This window comes from Lethenteron reissneri, unplaced genomic scaffold (genome assembly GCF_015708825.2).
Source record: "Lethenteron reissneri isolate LAM-NWPU_2019-01 unplaced genomic scaffold, ASM1570882v1 scaffold_1251, whole genome shotgun sequence".
In the NCBI taxonomy this organism is placed as follows: Eukaryota; Metazoa; Chordata; class Hyperoartia; order Petromyzontiformes; family Petromyzontidae; genus Lethenteron; species Lethenteron reissneri.
Window position 1 is genome coordinate 49,417 of NW_026890950.1, and position 25,838 is coordinate 75,254.

At 53.1% G+C, this 25,838-nt stretch overlaps 1 protein-coding gene and 1 pseudogene across 1 annotated transcript; one reads left to right on the plus strand and one right to left on the minus strand.

Annotated features, from left to right (window-relative positions):
• Positions 1–874: 874 nt before the first annotated feature.
• Positions 875–10,744, minus strand: LOC133361835 (endothelin receptor type B-like; annotated as a pseudogene).
• A 3,068-nt stretch (positions 10,745–13,812) lies between these two features.
• On the plus strand, positions 13,813–24,250 carry LOC133361836 (gap junction gamma-1 protein-like). The gene is made up of 4 exons (XM_061580826.1): positions 13,813–13,861; positions 19,100–19,431; positions 19,598–20,074; positions 24,087–24,250. Exons 2-4 carry the CDS (start codon positions 19,130–19,132, stop codon positions 24,235–24,237), a joined length of 930 nt encoding a protein of 309 aa, XP_061436810.1. The 5' UTR covers positions 13,813–13,861; positions 19,100–19,129; the 3' UTR covers positions 24,238–24,250.
• Positions 24,251–25,838: the final 1,588 nt, after the last annotated feature.

Genomic DNA, 25,838 nt, shown 5'->3' on the forward strand with positions numbered 1-25,838 from the left:
GCATGTTTGAACACACACACACAGGCGCATCCATCAGTAAATGTCTATTTACATGTATTCACAGACATGTTGCGTAGACGTTGTTTATTTGAACGTACAATATTTTTTGTGTGCCTCTTGAAAGCAACTCTGCCCATTGATGCTATATGACAAAAACGTGACACACACGTATGATTGCAACTGTATGTACGTAGCTAACGGAAGTAAAGTCCCACCACTGCAACATTACCCCGGTTCTTCGGCTCTTTCGACTACTTTGCAAAAGAGACCGGCGCCGGCCAGAACCCAGCCAGCGACATCCTGTCAACGTCCGTACGCTGCGCTTGATCGTGCCAAGGGACAGCCAAAGTTGGACAAGTGAAAGCATCAAGGAGGCCAACAAATAAAATGAAGTCGCATCAACAGTTGGCGAGCGAGCGCTCCCCCTGCCGTGTTGCTGCGACGTCGACGTCTAAGCAAGAGAGACCCGGGTGGGGGGTGGGGGGTGGGGGGTGGAGACAGGGAGGGGGGTGAGCGAGCGAGGGGGGACCCCCCAGGCCGTGGAGAAGCAGCCCAGCTAGGCGAGATGGCGGCACGCGCTCGTTCCGCTCGAGCGAGTGCTTAAACACCTCCACCCCATCATCTCTGCTCCCTCTCTCTGGCTGTCTGTCGCACCAAGCCGTGCAAGCGCACGTCACGCGACCGACCGCGATTGCCTCGCTAAGCCGCTCGCGTCGTTTGCTTTCACCGTCCTCCAGCCAAGCCGGTCGCCTGGCCCACGTGGCCACGGCTGTCTAGTTCACTTCGGCCCCCGTTCCCCCACCCCCCCCCGGCAACTCTTCTCCCACCTCCCCTCCATCCACATCCCGCGGGGGGGGGGGGGGGCCAGCTCAGCTCAAGTGACGATGAACCTGTTGCTGGAGCGGGAGTTGCTGCGGCCGAGCGGGCTGCCCGGCGCCGCCACGGCCTTCTGCTGGAGCGCCGTCTGCTTGTCGCCCAGCAGCAGCACAGGCAGGACTGTGCACGGCGGCGACGACGAGGAGGAGGAGAGAGAGTTGGAGCGAGGAGGGTCGGCACTGCGACGAGCGACGTCAAATTCGCTCTCGCCGCACGCAAAGCGCTCGCCACACATGAACCGCGACACCTTCGCCGATCTCGTCAAGTGAGCGTCAACCCATCGCGCCAACTCCGCTCATCATCCTCACAGCAGCAGCAGCAGCAGCGGCGGCAGCAGCAGCAGCAGCGGCAGCGGTGGCTTCTGACTGCTCGCCATCGAACACAGGCGGCGGTGGGGATCACCGCATCGCGCGGCGCTTTCAGACGCGCTTCTGCGGCCGTCTGCAACGCTCTTCCGATAATAGGAAGCCACTGGAGCTACGCACTTTTAAATTATCCACGTTGACAAACTCATTTCTTTAGAACTGCTTTTTGTGCTTAGTTTGTTGTCCTTACCCCGCACCTCTGGTTAACACTAACCGCTACACCACCGCTCCCCTTAACACACACCCACTCACGTACACACATGCAAACATACATACTTGCATACAAACACGTAGTAGATACGCATCAATTCACGAGACCCGTATCAGTTGGAATTCGTCACGCGAACGTGCGACGCGATCGTCAGACCTGTGCACCAGCGGTGATTGTTGTTGTTGTTGATGTTGTTGTTGTTGTCGTGGTTCCCGAGCGCCGGCGATTGAGAAGCACCCCCCCCCATGATCTAAACGTGACGACAGAAACGTGGCCGACGCCACCAAACGCACCTTGAAGCGGTTCCTGAACTTTGCGCTGACGACGTAGAGGGCGACGGGGTTGACGCACGAGTTGAGGGTCGCCAGGTTCATGCCGATGTAATTCAGCACGAGCAGGAAGCTGCAGGGGGCGGTGGTGGTGATGGCGGCAGAGCACACACCCGTTGTGAATCAGGAGCCAGGAGACCTTCACATTGCATCGGGGCCACGCACAGAACCCAGCCGTAGCCCAACCGCGACGAACACGGCCACGCTCCGAGCGGCGTGACAACGACACGCCGGTGAAGCGTTGATCGCAATCGGATCAGAATCTCAATATTGATTTGGACTTGGAGGAGGAATCCGATGAGCTACGAAGCTCTCTCCCCGCAGCTGTCCCGCCCCCCGCCTCCCCACGCTGTTGAGCTGCGATGTTTTGTGGGGGGTCCCATCCACCCCCCCTCGTTTACCACGCCGCTCGCATGACACGATCCGTGACACGATCCGTGACGCGATCCAGCTGCGCTCGTTCACCGGCCACGTGCCGTTGTTCGCGTTAAGGGGGCCGTGTGAGAAGCAAGCCACCGGGGGGGGGGGGGGGGTGTAGCGGGTGCGTCGGACGTTCACAACAACGCCCTGGAGGAAACGCGGGGCTGGATGGAGTGGGGGGGGGGGGTGGGGGGCATTGGCATTGGTGAAACATGACAGAGCAGGACGCTCCTAAAACAAACCCCACTCTTGACACTCGCTGAGTGTATTCTATTGCCAAGGGCGTCGTTTGCAAAGTATATTGAGAACGACGCCTCTTCGCAAAGAACACTTCGCGTTCAGTTCGTCGTCCTTCCCCCGCACCTGCGGTGAGCGCGCTCGGCTACGTACGGTGCCAAAGAAGTTCCACGCGCAGGGCGTGGTGGTTGCGATTGGTATTATCACTGCTGCTGCTGCTGCGATATTCACGCCAGAGGTCGCAACCAGGTACCCGATACCCGTACCCTACCCGATACCCGGCTACCCGTACCCGGCCGGGTACGGGTACCCGTTTGCGACCCTGGTGCGGCCGGGTACGGGTACGGGTAGACCGTGAGTCACTGGTGAGTCACCGTGTGTCACTCATTTCCCAATGACTTGTCTCTTCTCATAATTCAAGTTCCTAGAATCAACCCACCCGCGCCTGCAACGTGGCTTCATCCCAGAGGTCGCAATCGGGTACCCGATACCCGTACCCTACCCGTACCCGGCCGGGTACGGGTAGGGTACGGGTAGGGTACGGGTAGGGTACGGGTAGGGTACAGGTAAGGTACGGGTAGGGTACGGGTAGGGTCTGGGTACGGGTAGGGTCTGGGTAGGGTACGGGTACGGGTAGGGTACGGGTACGGGTAGGGTACGGGTACCCGTTTGCGACCCTGGTGCGGCCGGGTATGGGTACGGGTAAGGAATCAAAACCCGTTTGCGACCTCTGATTCACGCGAAGACGATACAATTGACTCTTCATTCTCCCATGGGACGAGGAGGGCACGAGTAGAGAGGGAGAGAGGGGGGGGGGGGGGGACGGTTCGGGGGTGCCCCCCCCACCTGAGCAGCTCGCAGCGGTTGGGGTCCATCTCGTCGTAGACGGTTCTCTTGAGGATGCGGCTGAGATGCAGCGGCAGCCAGCACAGCGCAAACACCACCGCCAGGCAGAACACCGCCTTGCCTGCCTCCCGTTGCTGTGTGTACACACACGCACGCACACACGCGCACGCACACACACACGTACACACACACGCACACACACACACACACGCACGCACACACGCACGTACACACACACACACATGCACACACACACGTACGCACACACACACACGCACACACACACGTACACACACACGCACACACACACGCACGCACACAGACACGTACACACACACACACACGCACACACACACGTACACACACACGCACATACACACGCACACACACACACGCACACACACGCACATACACACACACGCAAACACACGCAAACATCCGTCGAATCAACATCTCGCAGTTTCACGAATCGTTCAGTGACAAAGTCGGAGAGCGAACGTCACGGACCCCTCCCTCCCCTCCTGCCCGCCACCGCAAATCGGTTACGTAACCGCACAACCACGGGGAGCCGTTCGGCCTCCAGCCGATGGGGCCGGCGGTACCGGAGGGAGGTCCCGAGGTTCGACACCTGCTTGAGGTGCTCGTCGATGGCGCTGCCAAGGTTTCGCTTCTTCATCCCAAGCATCTCGACGGTCGTGAGCGTGTAGAAGACCGCCGCGCAGGCCAGCGGCATGCAGAAGTAGAAGCCGAACAGCCACCAGTCCTTGGCTTTGGCGTAAAACTGCGAGGGCCCAGACAAGAGGTTTCGTCAGAGTCAGGCGGGGCGACAAATCTCCTCGTGGGATAGCCGAGCACAGGGTTGGTGGAGTATCTAATTAGCTGCCTGTCTCTGTGAGTGACTGAAAGACAGACTGTGTGTCAGAGGTCGCAATCGGGTACCCGATACCCGACTACCCGTACCCTGGTGCGGCCGGGTACGGGTAGGCCGTGAGTCACTGGTGAGTAACCGTTTGTTACTCATTTCCCAACGTCTTGTCTCTTCTCACAATTCAAGTTCCTAGAATCAACCCACCCGAGCCTGCAACGTGGCTTCATCCCAGAGGTCGCAATCGGGTACCCGATACCCGTACCCTACCCATACCCGGCTGGGTACGGGTACGACTGGATACGGGTACGGGTACCCATTTGCGACCCTGGTGCGGCCGGGTACGAGTACAGCAACCCGGACAAAAAACATTCGGTGACGATTCACATCCCCGTTTGTGCCGACCGGAGTTTGCGAAACCACCCCGCCCCCCCCCCCCCACGGTTACGGCGACGCCGGTGGTTGCCACGTTCTTGACGCGCCGTGTCGCACCTCCACGAAGCTCGTCTGCGGGATGACCATGCACGTGTCGAGCGTCCGGTTGCGGTATTCCCAGGACAGCGTGTCGAAGGCCAGGAGCTCGGGCACCGCCAGCACCAGCGACAGCGTCCAGATGGCCAGGACTTTAAGCGCCGTGAGCAGGGAGAGGCCCACGCACTGGAGGCGGTCCCAGTGCGCGACCGCACGGTACCTGCGTAGAGGGGTCACGGGAGGGCGAACAAACACACCGGGGGTGCTTGTGCCTGCACGCGGAAAGATGCTTACATCCACGTCCGCATCGGTTAGCCCTGGGGGGCTGTAATGGCGCTGTGATCCCCCACGGCACCACCCCTTGGGGGGGAGTTGCTATATAAGGCGGTGAGCCGGTGGGCTCGGGGTTCAGTGTTTAGCTTAAACCAGAGAAGAGAGAAGACCGGCTAGATAGGCCCTGGGACTCCCCTGGCTCGCCGTGCTTCTAAGGAGCAACCAGGGCAAGCCAGTGGCGTGGCCCCCAGAGCCCAGAGCCGATGTTCTTGTAAGAGCCGGTCTGGGGACTCAGGGTGCCGTGATCCCAGCTTGGCCAGAGCTGGATCAGCTAGCCTCCCCTAGCCCTGTAGTGGAGGACCTGGGAGTAGGCTAGCCGGGTTAGAGACAGTGGGAGCTCCCTGTTAGACGGGTGAAGTGGCCGGTCTGGTGACTCAGGGTGCCGTGATCCCAGCTTGGCCAGAGCTGGATCACTAGCCTCCCCTAGCTCTCGAGTGGAGGACCTGGGAGTAGGCTAGCTGTGACATAGATTGTGGGATCTCCCTGTTAGACGGGTGAAGGGGACGATACCCCTGCGAGTGTTGTATACATTGGCCTGTGCTGAGTGAACCGTTTAATAAACCTACTACACCGACTACACCTGCACAGCCACCAAAGATAAAGGCAATGACCCCCCCCCCCACCCGTGTAGCCTGTAACAGGCTGTTGTCTCGCCGGTGGCGATGTTTACACACCGCACCACGTCCTCATTTGAGGCCGAGTCTACCTAGGGAAGGCCCAGGACCGGTTCAAATAATCGTCACCGGTGTTGGCCGTGAGCGGGAAACGGGCGATCGCTTCGGGTCCTGAAGCAGAGGAGGGGGCGGCCAAGTTGGTGCTGGTTGGTTTGTCGAGGCGAGAACTCGCGAGTGAGCGGGACGGGTCTCGCTCGCAGGAGCGAGCTGGATCAACACGTTGACACGTGCCGCATGTTTGGGAAGCGGGGATTAGTTTCGGCCGCGTCCGTCCGGTTTGGCAACCTGAAACAATGTGTACGCACAGCGGCTCACCACATCCATCATACAGATCGCTATGTCTGTGGCTGCTAGACGGCGCTGGTGCCATCTACAACAGTCTACCAGGAAGTCGGACAATATTCAGTGAGAAATGAGGTTCTGGGTGACACCCAAGGAATGACACCGTCACTTAATTATCTAAAATACTGTTGTAGCCTGCTGCTTATAACAGAAGGAGCAGAAGGGAGGAGGGAGGGAGGAGGAGGAATGTAAACTCTGGAGATGTACTACGACTGTTCCTATTCTATTTGTATGTTACCAGGCAAGGCCCACTCAGCTGTATACGACCTGGCCACAAACGACAGCTCAACGAAGTAGCTGATCACGTGGGGACATTTAGAGCAGCAGCCAAATAGCATTTATAATCAAACGCATGTTTTTTGTCTTAATTTGGAGGGAAAAACCAGAGGACTCGGAGAAAAAATACACACGACCACGGGGAGAATATGCAAACTGGAAATATACAGCAGCAGCAGGCGTCAGGGTCGAGATCAAACCCACGACTTCCTGTATACCAGGCGAGGTAGTTAACCCATTTACATTTTTCTTCTGATTCCGTACACGTATGTCATGCACACGTATGTCATGCACACGTACGTCATCGGAACGGAATTGGAAGAACAACTAAAATAAAATTACTTTATCGGTAACCGAGGCTCCCACAAGGCCATGCGGGAGGGAGTGTGGCTATTGCGACCTCTGGGATGAAGCCATGTTGCAGGCGCGGGTGGGTTGAGTCTAGGAACTTGAATTGTGAGAAGAGACAAGACGTTGGGAATCGTGTCGTGACAGTTCTCCGCGGTGAGCACGATGTCTTCAGGAACACGCCTCTCCAGACAAAGTTCACGCCAACAAGCGCTTTGAGCGCTTCCGAGATTTGAGCCGTGAACGGGAACAGCGAGCGGCCGGGTCTCTCCTCACCTGTCTCCGCTGAGCACGCACAGGCTCAGCGCGCTGATGCCCAGAGAGGCCTTCTGCACGAAGGGCACCGTCTTGCACACGGTGGCACCGAATGGCCAGCTCTCGGCGTGCAGCTGAGAAGATAAGAACGCACCGCACGCACCCCGCAGGTTTTCTCTGGAAATGAATTGAGGAAATGAATTGGGGTCCTCCCAAACATCAACAACAACTATACTCTTAGTTCTTTCGGTAAAGTCACCATGTAGGCAAAAAATGAAATAAAAATTAATAAAAATAAAACAATAAAATCACGACGTTTCGGAGGCAACACAAGTCTCCGTCATCAGGTGGGACCGTCACAGCCAGTCACGAAAGCTTCAAATCTAGAATCAACAACAACAACAACAGTTCTAGATTTGAAGTTTTCGTGACTGCAAGGGTCCATGCTCTTTGGTGTTTTTCGGTAAAGTCACGTAGGTGAAAAAGAAAATAAAAATAAATGAAATCACGACGTTTCGGAGGCAACACAAGCTTCCGTCTTCAACAACAAAAGTCTCCAGAACTTTTAGAGGCCTTTTTTTTGGGGGGGGGGGTAAAAGTCAATCGAGTTAATGATCACAACAAAGGTTTTTTGTGTTAGGTCGCGTAAGTAGAAATGTTGTGTCCTAACCCTCCACCACCCGACACAGCCAGTAAGGTTTGTCACGTAAACAACGCGCCAATTCCACATTCCCATGACAGTGGCGAGTCTGCTCATCGCAACACCGCTGTTGACTTCACCATCATGGGGTAAAACCAGGGGCGGTTTCTTCATTAGGGCGATTGGGCGACGCACCACCAATGTCATTCAACCACAGAGTCACGCTAGCCGTCACTGCAGCCTCTGGATATAGTCCAATCAGCGTCATGTCACGTTCTGTGGAGTACCGCCTCTTTTTGGGCGATTTCACTCCGGCTGAGAATCGCCCCGAGTGGCCCCATAGACTTACATTCAAAGATGTTTTTTTTCGAACGGCGGGCGCTGCAATGCATTCTCTATGGCTTCCGGGAGGGCTCGCACTAACGTGCTTACGTCATCATACGTGCTTACGTCATCATACGTGCTAACGTCATCATACGTGCTTACGTCATCATACGCAAGCACGTTTCATCCAACAATATAATTTGTGGCCACCTAGTGGAATCTTTAATAAAATAAACTTGAGTGGTTTGTTTTAATAGTGAGTATAGAAACAAACAAGATGTATTGTAAGAGTCACTTTATTTTTCATTAATATTAAAGAAGTGAAGTTGCCTTTACATGCTTAAGCTGTTAATTTATCCATTGCATGGGTGGACCTTATCCTTATCAATCATCCAGACATTTGCCCCCCCTGAGAGATTTTGCAGGAGCCGCCACTGGGTAAAACATTTCTTTTTTGTAATTGAGGCATCGTCGTTTCATCTATGCATTTCTATTTGTTATATAACAACAGTTTTTACACTTTACTTTGGCCAGAATATTCCTAAGTTAGTGAATAACAACTGGATATTAGCCAATTAACTTTTTGCGAATATTCTCTTTGTATAACAAAGTCTGAATATGTATTGACACTGGAGGAGGAATCCGATGAGCTATGAAGCTCTTTTTCACAGATGTCCAGTAGGGGCACGGGGTCAGAACGTTAGAACAACAAAGTGAAAAAAAACCATGACAGTCTATATATAGTTACGTGTATATAGTATCCAAGTGTACGTACGTATGTTAAACCGCTTTCACGCCACACATAGCCGAGCGTGCTAATCGGCTGCAGACACGCGAGCGTGTTGTACACACACACACAGGTACACACACACACAGGTACACACACACACACACACAGAGGTACACACACACACACAGGTACACACACACAGGTACACACACACACAGGTACACACACACACAGGTACACACACACAGGTACACACACACATGTACACACACACAGGTACACACACAGGTACACACACACAGGTACACACACACACAGGTACACACACACAGGTACACACACACACAGGTACACACACACAGGTACACACACACACAGGTACACACACACACAGGTACACACACACACAGGTACACACACACACAGGTACACACACACACACAGGTACACACACACACACAGGTACACACACACACACACAGGTACACACACACACACAGGTACACACACACACAGGTACACACACACACACAGGTACAACACACACACAGGTACACACACACAGGTACACACACACACAGGTACACACACAGGTACACACACACACACAGGTACACACAGGTACACACACACACAGGCACACACAGGTACACACACAGGTACACACACACGCACAGGTACACATACACAGGTACACACACACACAGGTACACACACAGGTACACAGGTACACACACACACAGGTACACACACACACGTAGACTTTGGCGACCAATATTATCCATAAGGGGATTGTTTTTGGGATTAGATCGCGCAAATATAAAACACGCGACCTCTACGATGGTTGTACATCCGTCGCATGCTGTAGCTGGGGGGGGGGGGGGGGGTGACACGCTGGTGTTCGCCTGTGAGGCAGTGCTCTGGAGGCCGGGATTGGTGGATCACGCAGAGATTCGTCAAACTCCCAACCCACTGGGGCTGCGAGGCGCCCTGGAGATGGGCAGTCCACAAAGTGGTCTCTGGAATCCATCACGTGCAGAAGCTACACAGATTGGCCAAACATCCTCAAGCAGGATGCTCGTTCTACAGAGTCTTGAAACTCCTTGGGGCTTTTCTGGATACATCAGAGGGAATTGTTGCTGATTTTCTGTCCATCTGTTTATCACCCATATGGAAGCAAACGAAATGTTGAAGCAGTCTATATAATTCAACGCTTTAAAGCTTGCTACTTATCAAGTCACACACGAGGTGCGTGGTGGAGTGGTAGTAGTGGCGGCAGTGGTTACCGCACAGTAATATTGAACCGGCGAGTTGAGTTCAATTCCCAGCGATGGTCAACATCAGTGACAAGTGACATCTGAACTGGTCCTGCCCCAACCTGTCCCTGGCCAGCACGGCGAGGCGTGGTCAAGCAGGCCGCGTGGCTGACGCGGCATGGGGAGGGCCCTCATCCAGGCAACACCCTTCTCAAAGTGGGTTGACAGAGGACTGTCAATGAGAGTTGTGTCAATGTTCATTAAAAACAATGATCCACATTCTTGTTTGTTTGGGGTAAGGCAACCCGTGGTGGCTTCAATGCCAAAATTATTGCCGTCACCCCCCCTCTCACACCCGACAATATTGTCACGAATTGCATAATCATCACGTGGTAGCAGCACGTGACTAAGAACTCGAGTTGTTATTGATACCGCACCACGTGCGCGCGTCCTCCCCCCTCCCCCTCCTCACCTTGTACACGTTGACGGGCATGTCTACGACGATGTAGAAGAGGTCTCCGAGAGCAAGGCTGGCGATGAGGACGCTGGCCTCGTCGCGCATCATCGACTTGTCCCCGTAGACGACGAGCAGCAGCGCCGCGTTGCCGACGCTCCCCACGAGGAAGACGACGCTCGCCACGGCCGCGTTGACGCGCTTGAAGACGTGGCCCACGCCGCTCTGCGCCAGGCACGGGGGCGGCCTCCCGCCAGCTCTGGGTCCCGGTGGGGACGCCGAGAAGGAGGAGAAGGAGGAAGACGGAGGAGGAGGAGAGGACGAGGCCATCGCTGGACTGGTCGCGGGGATGGTCTGGGCGTCTGTCCCCTGGGACTGCTCTAAGGGTGCAAGTGACGGTGGGGTTCCTTGGCCGTGTACCGAGGCCAAGCCGACCAGGGTGGCCAGGCAGAGGCACAAGAAGGTGGACGTGAGCCTCCTAGGGGTGGACATCGTGGTCGAGGTGGCGGTGTGCGTGTGTGTGGTCGCGCTGGGTGTGAACTCGTGTCCACGTGCTCCTCCTGCTGATCCTCCCGGGGCAAAGTTCACTTGGCGTGCAGCTTCCGGGTGAACAATTTTTTTTTTAGAAATATTAACCCCCCCCCCCACGCTTTCATCTTCTTGGCTCTTTCGGTGAAGTCGCGTAGAAGAGAAATAAAAAAATTATAAAAAGACAACAATAAAAAAGTATTTTATTATTATTTAATTATTTATTCTATTTTTATTTTATTACTATAATGTAAAGTTTTATTTTTATTCTTTTATTATTTCCCTTCTACGTGATGACTTTACCGAAAGAACCAAGAAGATGAATCCCTGCAGTCACGAAAACTTTAAATCAAACCCCCCCCCCCCACGCTTTAATTAAATGTTACTGTCCCAGATGCCCCCCCCCGTGCCCCCCCCTTCCCCCATCGCCCCTCCCCCTCCTGCCTTCCCCCCTCCCCCCCCGTGCCCCCCCCCCCTCCCCCCCCGTGCCCCCCCCCCTTCCCCCATCGCCCCTCCCCCTCCTGCCCCCCCCGCCCCTCCCCGTGCCCCCCCCCTCCCCCCCCCCGTGCCCCCCCCCTTCCCCCATCGCCCCTCCCCCTCCTGCCTTCCCCCGCCCCTCCCCGTGCCCCCCCCCCTCCCCCCCCGTGCCCCCCCCCTTCCCCCATCGCCCCTCCCCCTCCTGCCCCCCCCCGCCCCTCCCCGTGCCCCCCCCTCCCCCCCCCGTGCCCCCCCCTTCCCCCATCGCCCCTCCCCCTCCTGCCCCCCCCCGCCCCTCGGCGCGGCTGCTCTGAGGATTCAACAACAGACGGAGTTTGTTAAATAATAAAAGCGTGTAATAAACGGACAATAGTTTGAGTGTTTTTAAATCCTTTATATTAAGTTCACTTGCTTGAATCTTAATTATGGAGCTTTCGTGACTGCAGGAATTATTCTTTGGTTCTTTCGGTTAAGTCACGTCTAAAGATAAAATAATAAATTAAAATAAAAGCATATTACGACGTTTCGATTGCAACACAAGCAATCATCATCAGGCAAAAAAAGAAATAGCAACAAAAATCTAACTAGAAAACTGCTTGTGTGTCTGTCTACAGTTTTCTAGTTAGATTTTTGTTGCTATTTCTTTTTTTGCCTGATGATGATTGCTTGTGTTGCAATCGAAACGTCGTAATATGCTTTTATTTTAATTTATTATTTTATCTTTAGACGTGACTTAACCGAAAGAACCAAAGAATGCACTTGCTTGCTTGCTTAGGACCGTGCAAATCTTTCGGTCGTTTTTTAACCCACTTCCCGTGATCCAATCGAGCTGACATTTTGCACACAGACTCGTTGTGCGAGACAATTAATGTTCGTTTTTTACACTGTTTAGGGAAAACAAATTCAATATTTAATTACCAATTGCTTAATACTGCAGACAATCATCTGACCCATAGGTGGCAGCCATCTCAAGCCAGAGGACGAGAGGACTCTAGCCGCCACGCATATAAAGGATTTATAGTGAAGAACTTAGTTTTTACGGGTTATACTTGTTGTCAATATAAATAACATGAATTTACATTTAAGCGCGTTTGTAAGTCGGGGTGTTCGTAAGTGGAGGAGTTCATTGACAGACTGACTTTGTGGACCGAGGGGGAAGCCCCCCGCCCCCAACAGGAGGGGGGGGGTGATGAGCCGGAAGTGAGGGGGGGGGGATGATGAGCCGGAAGTGAGGGGGGGGGGGATGATGATCCGGAAGTGAGGGGGGGGGGGATGATGAGCCGGAAGTGAGGGGGGGGGGGGATGATGATCCGGAAGTGAGGGGGGGGGGTGATGAGCCGGAAGGGAGGGGGGGGGATGATGAGCCGGAAGTGAGGGGGGGGGGATGATGAGCCGGAAGTGAGGGGGGGGGATGATGAGCCGGAAGTGAGGGGGGGGGATGATGAGCCGGAAGTGAGGGGGGGGATGATGAGCCGGAAGTGAGGGGGGGGGGGATGATGAGCCGGAAGTGAGGGGGGGGGATGATGAGCCGGAAGTGAGGGGGGGGGATGATGAGCCGGAAGTGAGGGGGGGGATGATGAGCCGGAAGTGAGGGGGGGGGGATGATGAGCCGGAAGTGAGGGGGGGGATGATGAGCCGGAAGTGAGGGGGGGGGATGATGAGCCGGAAGTGAGGGGGGGGGGATGATGAGCCGGAAGTGAGGGGGGGGATGATGAGCCGGAAGTGAGGGGGGGGGATGATGAGCCGGAAGTGAGGGGGGGGGATGATGAGCCGGAAGTGAGGGGGGGGATGATGAGCCGGAAGTGAGGGGGGGGGGGATGATGAGCCGGAAGTGAGGGGGGGGGATGATGAGCCGGAAGTGAGGGGGGGGGATGATGAGCCGGAAGTGAGGGGGGGGATGATGAGCCGGAAGTGAGGGGGGGGATGATGAGCCGGAAGTGAGGGGGGGGATGATGAGCCGGAAGTGAGGGGGGGGATGATGAGCCGGAAGTGAGGGGGGGGGATGATGAGCCGGAAGTGAGGGGGGGGGATGATGAGCCGGAAGTGAGGGGGTGAGCCGAGTGGGGGGGATGATGAGCCGGAAGTGAGGGGGGGGATGATGAGCCGGAAGTGAGGGGGGGGGATGATGAGCCGGAAGTGAGGGGGGGGGATGATGAGCCGGAAGTGAGGGGGGGGGGATGATGAGCCGGAAGTGAGGGGGGGGGGATGATGAGCCGGAAGTGAGGGGGGGGGATGATGAGCCGGAAGTGAGGGGGGGGGGATGATGAGCCGGAAGTGAGGGGGGGGGGATGATGAGCCGGAAGTGAGGGGGGGGGGGGATGATGAGCCGGAAGTGAGGGGGGGGGGATGATGAGCCGGAAGTGAGGGGGGGGGATGATGAGCCGGAAGTGAGGGGGGGGGGATGATGAGCCGGAAGTGAGGGGGGAGGGCGGGGGGGTGCAGGGGGGGGGCTGAAGGTGAATGGAGACGAGGCGAGGGGTGAGGGGGGAGGGGCGCACAGGCGGCGTCTTTGCCAGGTGCTGCTGCTGCTGCTGCTCAAGTATCTGCACTCGCTGCGGCCTCTCACAACGGATCGTCAGGGACGTCTCGTGCGCTCCTACAGAGGTCTGACCCCACCACCCTCCTCCCCCTCCTCCTCCCCCTCCTCTCTCTCTCTGCGCTCTGTCTCCCACGCTGCCGCTGCCGTCTTTGTCCTGATGTCGAGGGTAAATGGGCGAGATTTAGGACTGTGACTCATGCAGCAGCAATGGCTGCTTTGGGTACGCGGTCCAGACCTCCCCAGAAACCCTGGCTGACAGAGGAGGTGTTCAGGTTAATTGAGAAAAAGCGACAGGCCCACTCTCATCGCCTACAGCATCCCACGTCAGAGAATGAGGAGGTTTACCGCAGCCTTCGCTCGGAGGTTCGGAGAGCCGTGAGGCGCTGCAAGGATGGGTGGTGGTCGCGGGTTGCTCAGGAGATGGAGTCTGCCTCAGTGGCCCGCGATCACAAATCTTGTTAATTCCATCTATCACCGTCATTAGGGGGAAAAACGGTTTGCAGATTTGCTGAGCATTTCTGTGAGGTAGACTGTGTACACAGATACAGTATATAATGTAGACTGTACACACAGATACAGCCTATAATGTAGACTGTACGCACAGAACAGTCTATAATGTAGACTGTGTTCACATATCTACAGTTTATAATGTAGATTGTGTACACATATACAGTCTATAATGTAGACTGTACACATAGATACAGCCTATAATGTTAACTGTTTACATAGAGATACAGTCTTTAATGTAGACTGTACACACAGATACAGTCTACAATGTAGGGTGAATGAGTGGGTGGGTGAGTGGCCGAGTGAGTGGGTGGGTGGGTGAGTGGGATGTGGGTGGGTGAGTTCGTGGGTGAGTGACTGGTGGGGTAGTGACTGGGTGGGTGAGTGACTGAGTGGATGGGAGAGTGACTGAGTGATTGGGTGGGTGAGTGAGTGGATGAGTGGGTGAGTTGGTGGGTGAGTGGGTAAGTGGGTGGGTGAGTTGGTGGGTGGGTGGGTGTGTGAGTGGGTGGGTGGGTGAGTGGATGAGTGGGTGAGTTGGTGGGTGAGTGGGTGGGTGAGAGGGTGGGTGAGTGGGTGGGTGGGTGGGTGTGTGAGTGGGTGGGTGAGTGAGTGAGTGAATGAGTGGGTGAGTTGGTGAATGAGTGGGTGAGTTGGTGGGTGAGTGGGTGGGTGAGTGAGTGGATGAGTGGGTGAGTTGGTGGGTGAGTGGGTGAGTGGGTGGGTGGGTGAGTGGATGAGTGGGTGAGTTGGTGGGTGAGTGGGTGGGTGAGAGGGTGGGTGAGTGGGTGGGTGGGTGGGTGTGTGAGTGGGTGGGTGAGTGAGTGAGTGAATGAGTGGGTGAGTTGGTGAATGAGTGGGTGAGTTGGTGGGTGAGTGGGTGGGTGAGTGAGTGGATGAGTGGGTGAGTTGGTGGGTGAGTGGGTGAGTGGGTGGGTGGGTGTGTGAGTGGGTGGGTGAGTGAGTGAGTGAGTGAATGAGTGGGTGAGTTGGTGGATGAGTGGGTGAGTTGGTGGGTGAGTGGGTGGGTGAGTGACTGAGTGGATGAGTGGGTGAGTTGGTGGGTGAGTGGGTGAGTTGGTGGGTGAGTGGGTGGGTGGGTGAGTGAGTGAGTGAGGGGATGAGTGGCTGAGTTGGTTGGTGAGTGACAGTGAGTGGGTGGGTGAGTGACTGTTTTTTACATGGTTAACATCTTTCCAATGATTACTCGAAAGCGATACAAAGACTCCCTGAAGAAGTCCCTCACTGCTTGCTGCATCGATCACCGTCAGTGGGCAACACAAGCAGCTGATCGCAACTCCTGGCGGCACACAGTCCACCAGGCCACCTCCTTCTTCGAAGATACCCGCAGGGCCCGTATGGAGGACAAAAGGAGGAGGAGGAAGAACCATGATCCCTCAGCACCCATCCCAGATGAGACCTATACTTGCAGCTGTTGTGGCAGGACCTGCTTGTCCCGCATAGGCCTCTTCAGCCACCAGCGTGCCTGCAGAAGACGTGGATGTCCTTCCTAGATCTTCGTTCGCGAAGCCAAGGCATGATGATGGGGGTGAGTGGGTGGGTGAGTTGGTGGGTGAGTGGGTGAGAGGGTGGGTGAGTGGGTGGGTGGGTGGGTGAGTGGGTGGGTGAGTGAGTGAGTGAATGAGTGGGTGAGTTGGTGGATGAGTGGGTGAGTTGGTGGGTGAGTGGGTGGGTGAGTGAGTGGATGAGTGGGTGAGTTGGTGGGTGAGTGGGTGGGTGAGTGGGTGGGTGGGTGTGTGAGTGGGTGGGTGAGTGAGTGAGTGAATGAGTGGGTGAGTTGGTGGATGAGTGGGTGAGTTGGTGGGTGAGTGGGTGGGTGAGTGACTGAGTGGATGAGTGGGTGAGTTGGTGGGTGAGTGGGTGAGTTGGTGGGTGAGTGGGTGGGTGGGTGAGTGAGTGAGTGAGGGGATGAGTGGCTGAGTTGGTTGGTGAGTGACAGTGAGTGGGTGGGTGAGTGACTGTTTTTTACATGGTTAACATCTTTCCAATGATTACTCAGTTTGTACTCATCATCACGGTAAAATATTTAACTACACATATTTGTACCATCTTATTTGACAGGTACTATTCTACTTTCCGAGTGTAGACATCCCCCGCGTTTAACAGTACTGCCTTTTTAAATCCTTAATATAAAGTTCACTTGCTTGCTTGCTTGCGTGCTTGCGTGCTTGCTTGCTTGCTTATGACCATGCAAATCTTTCGGTCGTTTTTTAACCCACTTCCCGTGATCCAATCGAGCTGACATTTTGCACACAGACTCGTTGTGCGTGACAATGAATTTTCGTGAAATTTTTTTTCCAAAATTTTACACTGTTTAGGGGAAAAATTTAATATTTAATTACCAATTGCTTAATGGTGGCAGACAATCATCTGACCCATAGGTGGCAGCCATCTCAAGCCAGAGGACGAGAGGACTCTAGCCGCCCGTTTCATGATGACGCAAATGTTGACTAACCACATGGCATGAAATCCCTGCCCCCACGCTGTACACTGGAGACTATTTATAGAGCAGTTACATTGAAGCCGCCAGGTTCTTGAAAGTGGTAAAACGGGTCAACGCTAGTGCCCTCGGGAATATACGGGGCATGTCAAGAGGTGATCTTACATATAAAGGATTTATATTGAAAAACTTTGTTTTTAAGGGTTAATTTTTAAATCCTTTATATTAAGTTCGCTTGCTTGCTTAGGACCGTGCAAATCTTTCGGTCGTTTTTTAACCCACTTCCCATGATCCAACCGAGCTGACATTTTGCACACAGACTCGTTGTGCGTGACAATGCATTTTCGTGAAAAAAAATATCCAAAATTTTACACTGTTTAGGGAATTTTTAAAAAATATTTAATTACAAATTGTTTAATGCTGCCAGACAATCATCTGACCCATAGGTGGCAGCCATCTCAAGCCAGAGGACGAGAGGACTCTAGCCGCTCCGATGCCACGCATATAAAGGATTTATAGTGAAAAACTTTGTTTTTACGGGTTAATTTTTTTGTATTTGGATTGTCAGCCAACACCGGCCGCAACCCCGAGTCGACGTGCACCAATTGTTCTATTGTAGCCCCCCCCCCCCCCCACCGTTCCATTCCCTGGCTACCACATTCAGATAAGCCCCCCCCCCTCCCTCTTAACTTTTATTTAAGAGCTTGTTTCTTGGATTTTTCCTCACTTGATACAGTAAATTTAGCTGTGACGGTCCCATCTGATGACGGAATATTGTGTTGCCTCCTAAAAGTCGTGATTTATTATTTTATTTCAATTTTTTAAATATTTGATTAATATTTTTACCTACGTGACTTTACCGAAATAACCTAAGAGTATGAATCCTTGCAGTCACGAAAGCTTCAAATCTAGAATCAGTTGGAGGCAGTCGCCCTCCAGCAACAAAGGAGGGCAGAGGAGCGACGCTCACAACAACGAGCGGAGCGCCGGGCGTTTAAAGTGCAGCGAGTATTCACAGTAGGGGGCACAGTTGTTGCATCGGCCAGCCATCTGTCAGCCAACCCATGGTAGGTGCCTTGGGTTGACTGCCGAATGGCTGTTGTTGTTGTGAGCGTGTGGACACAACGCTGAGCGAACTCAACTTACGTTACCAAGGTGTCAACCCCTCACTGGGCTGCTGTGTAGCTCTTTGCAGAAGCGACCTGCTTGCCACCACCCCTGGTAGAGCCACACACCAAGTCGTGGCTTATGCGGAACATTTATAGCGAGGGAGAAAGCGAGCTCACTCTGGTACAGGGACTCTTCGACTTACGAACGAGTTAGGTTCCAGAGGTTCTGTGTGTAAGTCCAACTTGACTCCTGTCGATCCAAACGTGGTCTACGGCATGTACACCACACACAGAGAATAGCCTTAAAAGTCGTATAATCTCATGTAGACGTAGATTCCATTGGTTCTTCACGTTCTGCAGATGTAGATGCCACTGGTTCTTCACGTTCTGTAGATGTAGATGCAACTGGTTCTTCACGTTCTGTAGATGTAGATGCCACTGGTTCTTCACGTTCTGTAGATGTAGATGTCATTGGTTCTTCACGTTCTGTAGATGTAGATGCCACTGGTTCTTCACGTTCTGTAGATGTAGATGCAACTGGTTCTTCACGTTCTGTAGATGTAGATGCCACTGGTTCTTCACGTTCTGTAGATGTAGATGTCATTGGTTCTTCACGTTCTGTAGATGTAGATGCCACTGGTTCTTCACGTTTTGCAGATGTAGATGCCATTGGTTCTTCACGTTCTGCAGATGTATATGCCACTGGTTCTTCACGTTCTGTAGATGTAGATGCCACTGGTTCTTCACGTTCTGCACATGTAGATGCCACTGGTTCTTCACGTTCTATAGATGTAGATGCCACTGGTTCTTCACGTTCTATAGATGTAGATGCCACTGGTTCTTCACGTTCTGTAGATGTAGATGCCACTGGTTCTTCACGTTCTATAGATGTAGATGCCACTGGTTCTTCACGTTCTATAGATGTAGATGCCACTGGTTCTTCACGTTCTATAGATGTAGATGCCACTGGTTCTTCACGTTCTGTAGATGTAGATGCCACTGGTTCTTCACGTTCTGTAGATGTAGATGCCACTGGTTCTTCACGTTCTATAGATGTAGATGCCACCACTGTCATCTATTGTGCGTGGAGGTTGAACTTACGACTCGTTCCAAACGGGCAACTGGACAAATGGGACAGGTCTTTTAATTATCTCTAAAAGTCCTGAAGTTGAATGTGTATAAGTACAGTAGTGCCCGTACAAACTCGGGTGAATGTTTCCCCGCAGCGGCGTCGCTGCTTCTGACCGGCGATCACGATGAGCTGGGGCTACCTGACGCAGCTGCTGGATGAGGTTCACCGACACTCCACATTCTTGAGCAAGCTGTGGATCACCATCTTCCTCATCTTCCGCATCGTTCTCACGACGGTCGCCGGAGAATCGATCTACTACGATGAGCAGGGCCAGTTCACGTGCAACACGGCGCAGCCCGGCTGCGAGAACGTCTGTTATGACAGCTTCGCACCGCTCTCCCATGTCCGCTTTTGGGTGTTCCAGATCATCGTCGTTGCCACGCCCACCATCCTGTACCTCGGATTCGCTGTACATCGCATCACCAGGTCCGCAGGTCCCCGGAGGGAGTTTTCACAGTGGGGGGGGGGGGGGGGGGGGGGGCTACGGTGGAAATTTGAATGGCTTCTCACAGTTTGAAATTGTTTTAAAAATGTTTAGTATTTGGTTGCACCGTCGATTTGGTCCCCTTGACGCCGCTCTCTGTCGTGGTAGGATCGAGTACGAGCGAGACGAACGAACCAAGCGAACCGGCGGCTCCGACCGCATGGTTGAATGCACGGAGAAAGAGGAGGAGGTGGAAGAGGAGGTGGAATGGGAGGTGGAGGAGGGTGAAGAAGACGGCAAGGAGAAGCGACGGCAAGGCAACGAGCGGTGGAGGATTAAGACTGACGGCCTGATGGTAGCCTACACCCTCCAGCTGCTCGCCCGCACGCTGGCCGAGATTGGCTTCCTGCTGGGGCAATACCTGCTCTACGGCTTTGAGGTGGCCCCACGCTTTCAGTGCGTCCGCGACCCCTGCCCGAATCGTGTCGACTGCTTCGTGTCGCGCCCCACGGAGAAGACCATCTTCCTTTTGGTCATGTACACGGTCGCCGGTCTCAGCCTCCTGCTGGAACTGTCCGAGATTTGCTACTTGGGGTTGGGCGCCCTCCACGACTCGCTGAGCGGGAGGTGCTGGCTGCAGAGCAGGTGGGGGGCCTCGCCAGCTAAGCGGTTGGCCACGGTCGGCTACGCGGATGGAGGGGGGGCGCACCACAAATTAAATATGTAACTAATAAGCTTGTGCCGGAGGCCCCGGGGGGACAGGCGTCTATGACGTCTCCTGGCCAAACCCAAACTGGCGGAGCCAGGAGATTGAATCTTCACCCTTGGAGCTCCTCCAGAAACAACGAAAAACCACTTCGTGTGGCCACGTGGAATGTTCGAACGCTCACTGCGGAGGAGAGGCTGCCACTCCTCTGTCGGGAGCTGGACCGGTACCGCCTGGATCTCTGTGGCATTCAGGAGGTCTGGGGGACTGGTTCTGGCTCCTGCCACCATGAGGGGTGGACAGTCCTCTACTCGGGGCAGGAGACTGCCAAACAACAAGGTGTGGCTCTTCTTCTGAACAAAAGAATGAAAGGGGCGTGGGAGCGGGACGGTGAAGAGTGGGAAGCTGTAAGCCCTAGGCTACATTGGGCTCGCTTTCCCATCAACCGTGGTGGTCGTGGTTACTTATGCCCCCACCGAAGACGAACATCCGTGGAGGGATGCAGGCAAAGCCGATGAGCCAGATGCCTTCTATGACCTCCTGTCACAGGTGCTGGCTAAAGTGGCCACTCGGGACAGAGTCATCTTGTTGGGTGACTTGAATGCCCGAGTTGGTCAGGATACTGGCACCTGGTCTGGAGTGATTGGAGGGCATGGGTCAGATCAGCTCAATAACACTGGTAGGAGGCTGCTAGATTTTTGTGCAGCCCATGGGCTTGTAATTACCAACACGCTCTTCCGGCATTGGCGCATCCACACAACATCATGGATGCATGCCGGGTCCAAGCAAGAACATCTGCTGGACTACATAGTGACGGACCAGCGGATGCGAGCCCATGTCCTTGACACCAGGACCTACTGTGGAGCTGATCTGTCCTCTGACTAGTCATCTGTAAGATGCGCCTGCCATTCTTCCACTCCGGTGGTTGGGTGCACACCCAGGACCCCATTCCAACCTAAAGTGGCCTGGTCTCAGTTAGCTGATGAAAGTTGGCATCGTCCCCCACTCTTTCTGATGTCGAGGGTAAATGGGCGAGGTTTAGGACTGTGACTCATGCAGCTGCAATGGCTGCTTTGGGTAGGCGGTCAAGACCTCCCCAGAGACCCTGGCTGACAGAGGAGGTGTTCAGGATAGTTGAGAAAAATCGACAGGCCCACTCTCATCGGCTACAGCATCCCACGTCAGAGAATGAGGAGGTTTACCGCAGCCTTCGCTCGGAGGTTCGGAGAGCTATAAGGCGCTGCAAGGATGGGTGGTGGTCGCGGGTTGCTGAGGAGATGGAGTCTGCCTCAGTGGCCCGCGATTACAAATCACTATTTAACTCCATCAAAAAATTAACCTGCAGCGCCACACCGATTACCATAATTAGGGGAAAAAACGGTGATCCAATCTCCGACCCCCAGGAACAGGTTTGCAGATTTGCTGAGCATTTATGTAAGGTCCTGGGGGAGGGGAAATCCCTCAGCCAGGAAAACATCATGGCACAAAGTGGGGATGACCCTGCTGATGCTGCGGTGCCTCAAATATTGGAAGAAGTCACCCTCTGTGAGTGACTGGCTGAGGTGCCATCTGTTGAGGAAGTACTGAAGGCGATCTGGAGTCTGAGACCAGAAAAGGCACCGGGCAGAGATGATCTCCCAACCGAAATGCTGAGGGAGGGTGGCGTTTGTGCACAGACTGCCTTATATGACATCATAACAACAACAGTCTGGACCACTGGACGGGTTCCGCAGGATCGGAAGGATGCCCTGGTGGTCCCCCTCTTTAAGAAGGGGGACCGCACAGATTGTAACAACTACAGGGGCATCTCACTCCTCAGTGTGCCTGGAAAGGTCCTGGCAAGGATTATTCAACATCGCCTTGCCAGGCACGCTGAGGAGAGGCTTGCGGAGCCCCAATGCGGTTTCAGGAAAGGGCGGTCCTGCACAGATGCCATATTTTCTGTCCGTCTGCTACAGCAGAGGAGTAGGGAATTCTAACAAGACCTACATCTCTGCTTTATTGAACTGGTCAAGGCCTATGATACCATCAGTTGGCCTGTGCTCTGGGTTCTTCTTCGTGCTTTCGGAGTCCCTGACCCTCTGCTCACGATCATTAAGGACCTTCATGATGGTGAGCGGGCCCAGGTAAAACTACATGGCCGGGAGTCAGAGCCATTCCCTGTACACCTTGGGGTGCCACATGGATGTCCTCTGGCTCCCACATTATTTAACATATATTTTGACCACGTGGTTCGTGAAGCCTTCAGCAGCTGTACCGGGGGAATTTCCATCTGGTACAGATATAATGGGAGGCTGATTGATGCCCGGGTGCGATCAAGGGATGGCTCCCTATTGGTCAACCACGTTATGTATGCCGATGATTTTGTAATAGCTGCTCATTCAGAGGAGGAGTTGGAGATGCTGCTGCTGAGACTGGAGTGTGCATCTAAGAGGTGGGTCCTTACCATCAGCCCCACCAAAACTAAGCACCTGCCTGGGTATTTTGTACCATCAGACACTCCACCCACACAACTCCCAATCGGTGATGGGGCAGTTGTGGAGAAAGTGGAGAGTTACCCATACCTGGGCAGTGTGCTTATGACCGGCTCCAGTTTAACAGCAGAGGTCTCACTCCGAATCAGTCGAGTGGCAATATCTTTTCATCAGTTTCGTAACGCTGTGTGGAAGCTACCTGGTCTGTCGCTCCGCACGAAGCTTCAGTTCTTCTCGGCCACGGTCATTCCGTCCCTTCTCTACGCTTGCGAAACGTGGACCCCCCTAATGGAGCATCTTTGCCAGTTAGAAACATTTAGGCTGGCCTGCTTAGGATCCATCCACTGGTCATGTAGCCCGCATGCCCAGCCACCGCATGCCGAAACAGCTTTTGTTCAGCCGGATCGAGGGGACTAAATGGGCGCGACATGGGCTAGAGAAGAGATGGAGTGATGTGGTACAGGAGGACGTGGAGCTGAGTGGACTTGCCGATGACCGGTACCAGCGGTGTCAAGATCGGCCTCTGCGGAGGAGGCTCGTGAAGGACGCTACTGGGCAGTTGGAGGCAGTCGCCCTCCAACAACAACGGAGGGCGGAGGAGCGACGCTCACAACAACGAGCGGAGCGCCGGGTGGCTAAAGCACAGCAAGTTGGCACAGTAGGGGGCACAGGTGGTGCATCAGCCAGTCATCTCAGTCAGTCGACCCGTGGCACCTGCTGGGTCTGCCCCGTGACCTCCTGCCAGCAGGCGTTCGACACTTCACGTGATCTCAAGGTGCACATGGCCTGGCACAAGCATCGTGGTGATGTCACCGCCACTTAGTGGCGAATGGCGGTTGTTGTTGTATAGTGTTGCCAGGTGTGTAGCAGTGTAGTGTATAGTGTTGCCAGGTATGTGGTAGTGTAGTGTATAGTGTAGTGTGTAGTGTATAGTGTAGTGTATTTGTTTACAGCTATGAGAGTGGTTCCGTCAGCTTCCCAACCGCTATGTATATAGATGTTGTGTATAGTTTATAGTGTATCATGTAGTGTATGTGTTACCAACTATGTATATAGATGTTGTGTATAGTTTATAGTGTAGTGTGATGTGTTCACAGCAATGTATATAGATGTGTGTGTATAGTTTATAGTGTAGTGTATAGTGTAGTGTGATGTGTTCACAGCAATATATATAGATGTGTGTGTGATGTGTTCACAGCAATGTATATAGATGTGTGTGTGTGTGTTCACAGCTATCTATATAGATGTGTGTGTATAGTGTAGTGTATAGTGTATGTGTTCACAGCTGTGTATATAGATGTGTGTGTGTGTGTGTTCACAGCTGTGTATATAGATATGTGTGTGTGTGTGTTCACAGCTGTGTATATAGATGTGTGTATAGTGTAGTGTATAGTGTATGTGTTCACAGCTGTGTATATAGATGTGTGTGTGTGTGTGTTCACAGCTATCTATATAGATGTGTGTGTGTGTGATGTAGGTCCGCGGAGGGCAAACAGGCGGCCCACACGACGCTGGAGGCTTCCAGGGTGAAGGTGGCGGTGGCCCGGGGCAGTCGTCGAGCGTCGCTGGCGCCCCCGGGTTACCACTCGGTGCTGGGGGCCTCCTCTGACGGGAACGGCACCGGGTGAGTTTCGCGAGGAACGCTCACACCGCTCCTCACACATTACGGCGTTGACTATTATTATTATTCATAATCAAGGTTTTTGGGTTTAGATCGCATTATCCACTATACACTACACACTATACACTACACACTATACACTACACTATACACTACACACTATACACTACACACTATACACTACACACTATACACTACACACTATACACTACACACTATACACTACACACTCTACACTACACACTATACACTACACACTATACACTACACTATACACTACACTATACTACACACTATACACTACACACTATACACTACACACTATACACTACACACTATACACTACACTATCCACTATACACTATACACTACACTATACACTACACTATACACTACACTATACACTACACTATACACTACACTACTATACACTACACTATACACTACACTATACACTACACACTATACACTACACACTATACACTAGACACTATACACTAGACACTATACACTACACACTATACACTACACACTATACACTACACTATACACTACACACTATACACTACACACTATACACTACACACTATACACTACACGACACTATACACTACACGACACTATACACTACACACTATACACTACACACTACACTATACACTACACACTATACACTACACACTATACACTACACACTATACACTACACACTATACACTACACTATACACTACACACTATACACTACACACTATACACTACACACTATACACTACACACTATACACTACACGACACTATACACTACACGACACTATACACTACACGACACTATACACTACACGACACTATACACTACACACTATACACTACACACTATACACTACACACTATACACTACACACTATACACGACACTATACACGACACTATACACTACACACTATACACTACACACTATACACTACACTACACACTATACACTACACTACACACTATACACTACACACTATACACTACACACTATACACTACACACTATACACTACACACTATACACTACACTATACACTATACACTACACTACACACTATACACTACACTATACACTACACACTATACACTACACTACACACTATACACTACACACTATACACTATACACTACACACTATACACTACACACTATACACTACACTACACACTATACACTACACTATACACTACACTATACACTACACTATACACTACACACTATACACTACACACTATACACTACACACTATACACTACACTACACACTATACACTATACACTACACACTATACACTACACACTATACACTACACACTATACACTACACACTACACTATACATTGCACTATACACTATACACGCAATATAACCCATACACATCCTCTACCATGGAGCGTGTATATTTATTGTTGTTAATGAAAACACTCCTCTTGAAATTCGACTCGTTTCCAGGGCGGCAGATCCCGGCGAGCCGGCCCCCCCCACGGCAGTTCCCGCAGCAGCAGCGACGATGTCGCCGCGGGAATTGCGTCAGCTCCGTGACGAGTTGCGGGGACTTGAGACGGAGCTGCGGGCGAC

Bases quoted from the DNA above. Each gene is read 5' to 3' on its own strand.
- LOC133361836 (XM_061580826.1), top strand. From the start codon at position 19,130: ATGAGCTGGGGCTACCTGACGCAGCTGCTGGATGAGGTTCACCGACAC. The intron at 19,432-19,597 runs GTCCGCAGGTCC...CTGTCGTGGTAG, and splicing joins GCTGTACATCGCATCACCAG to GATCGAGTACGAGCGAGACG. The intron at 20,075-24,086 runs GTGGGGGGCCTC...TGTGTGATGTAG, and splicing joins AGGTGCTGGCTGCAGAGCAG to GTCCGCGGAGGGCAAACAGG.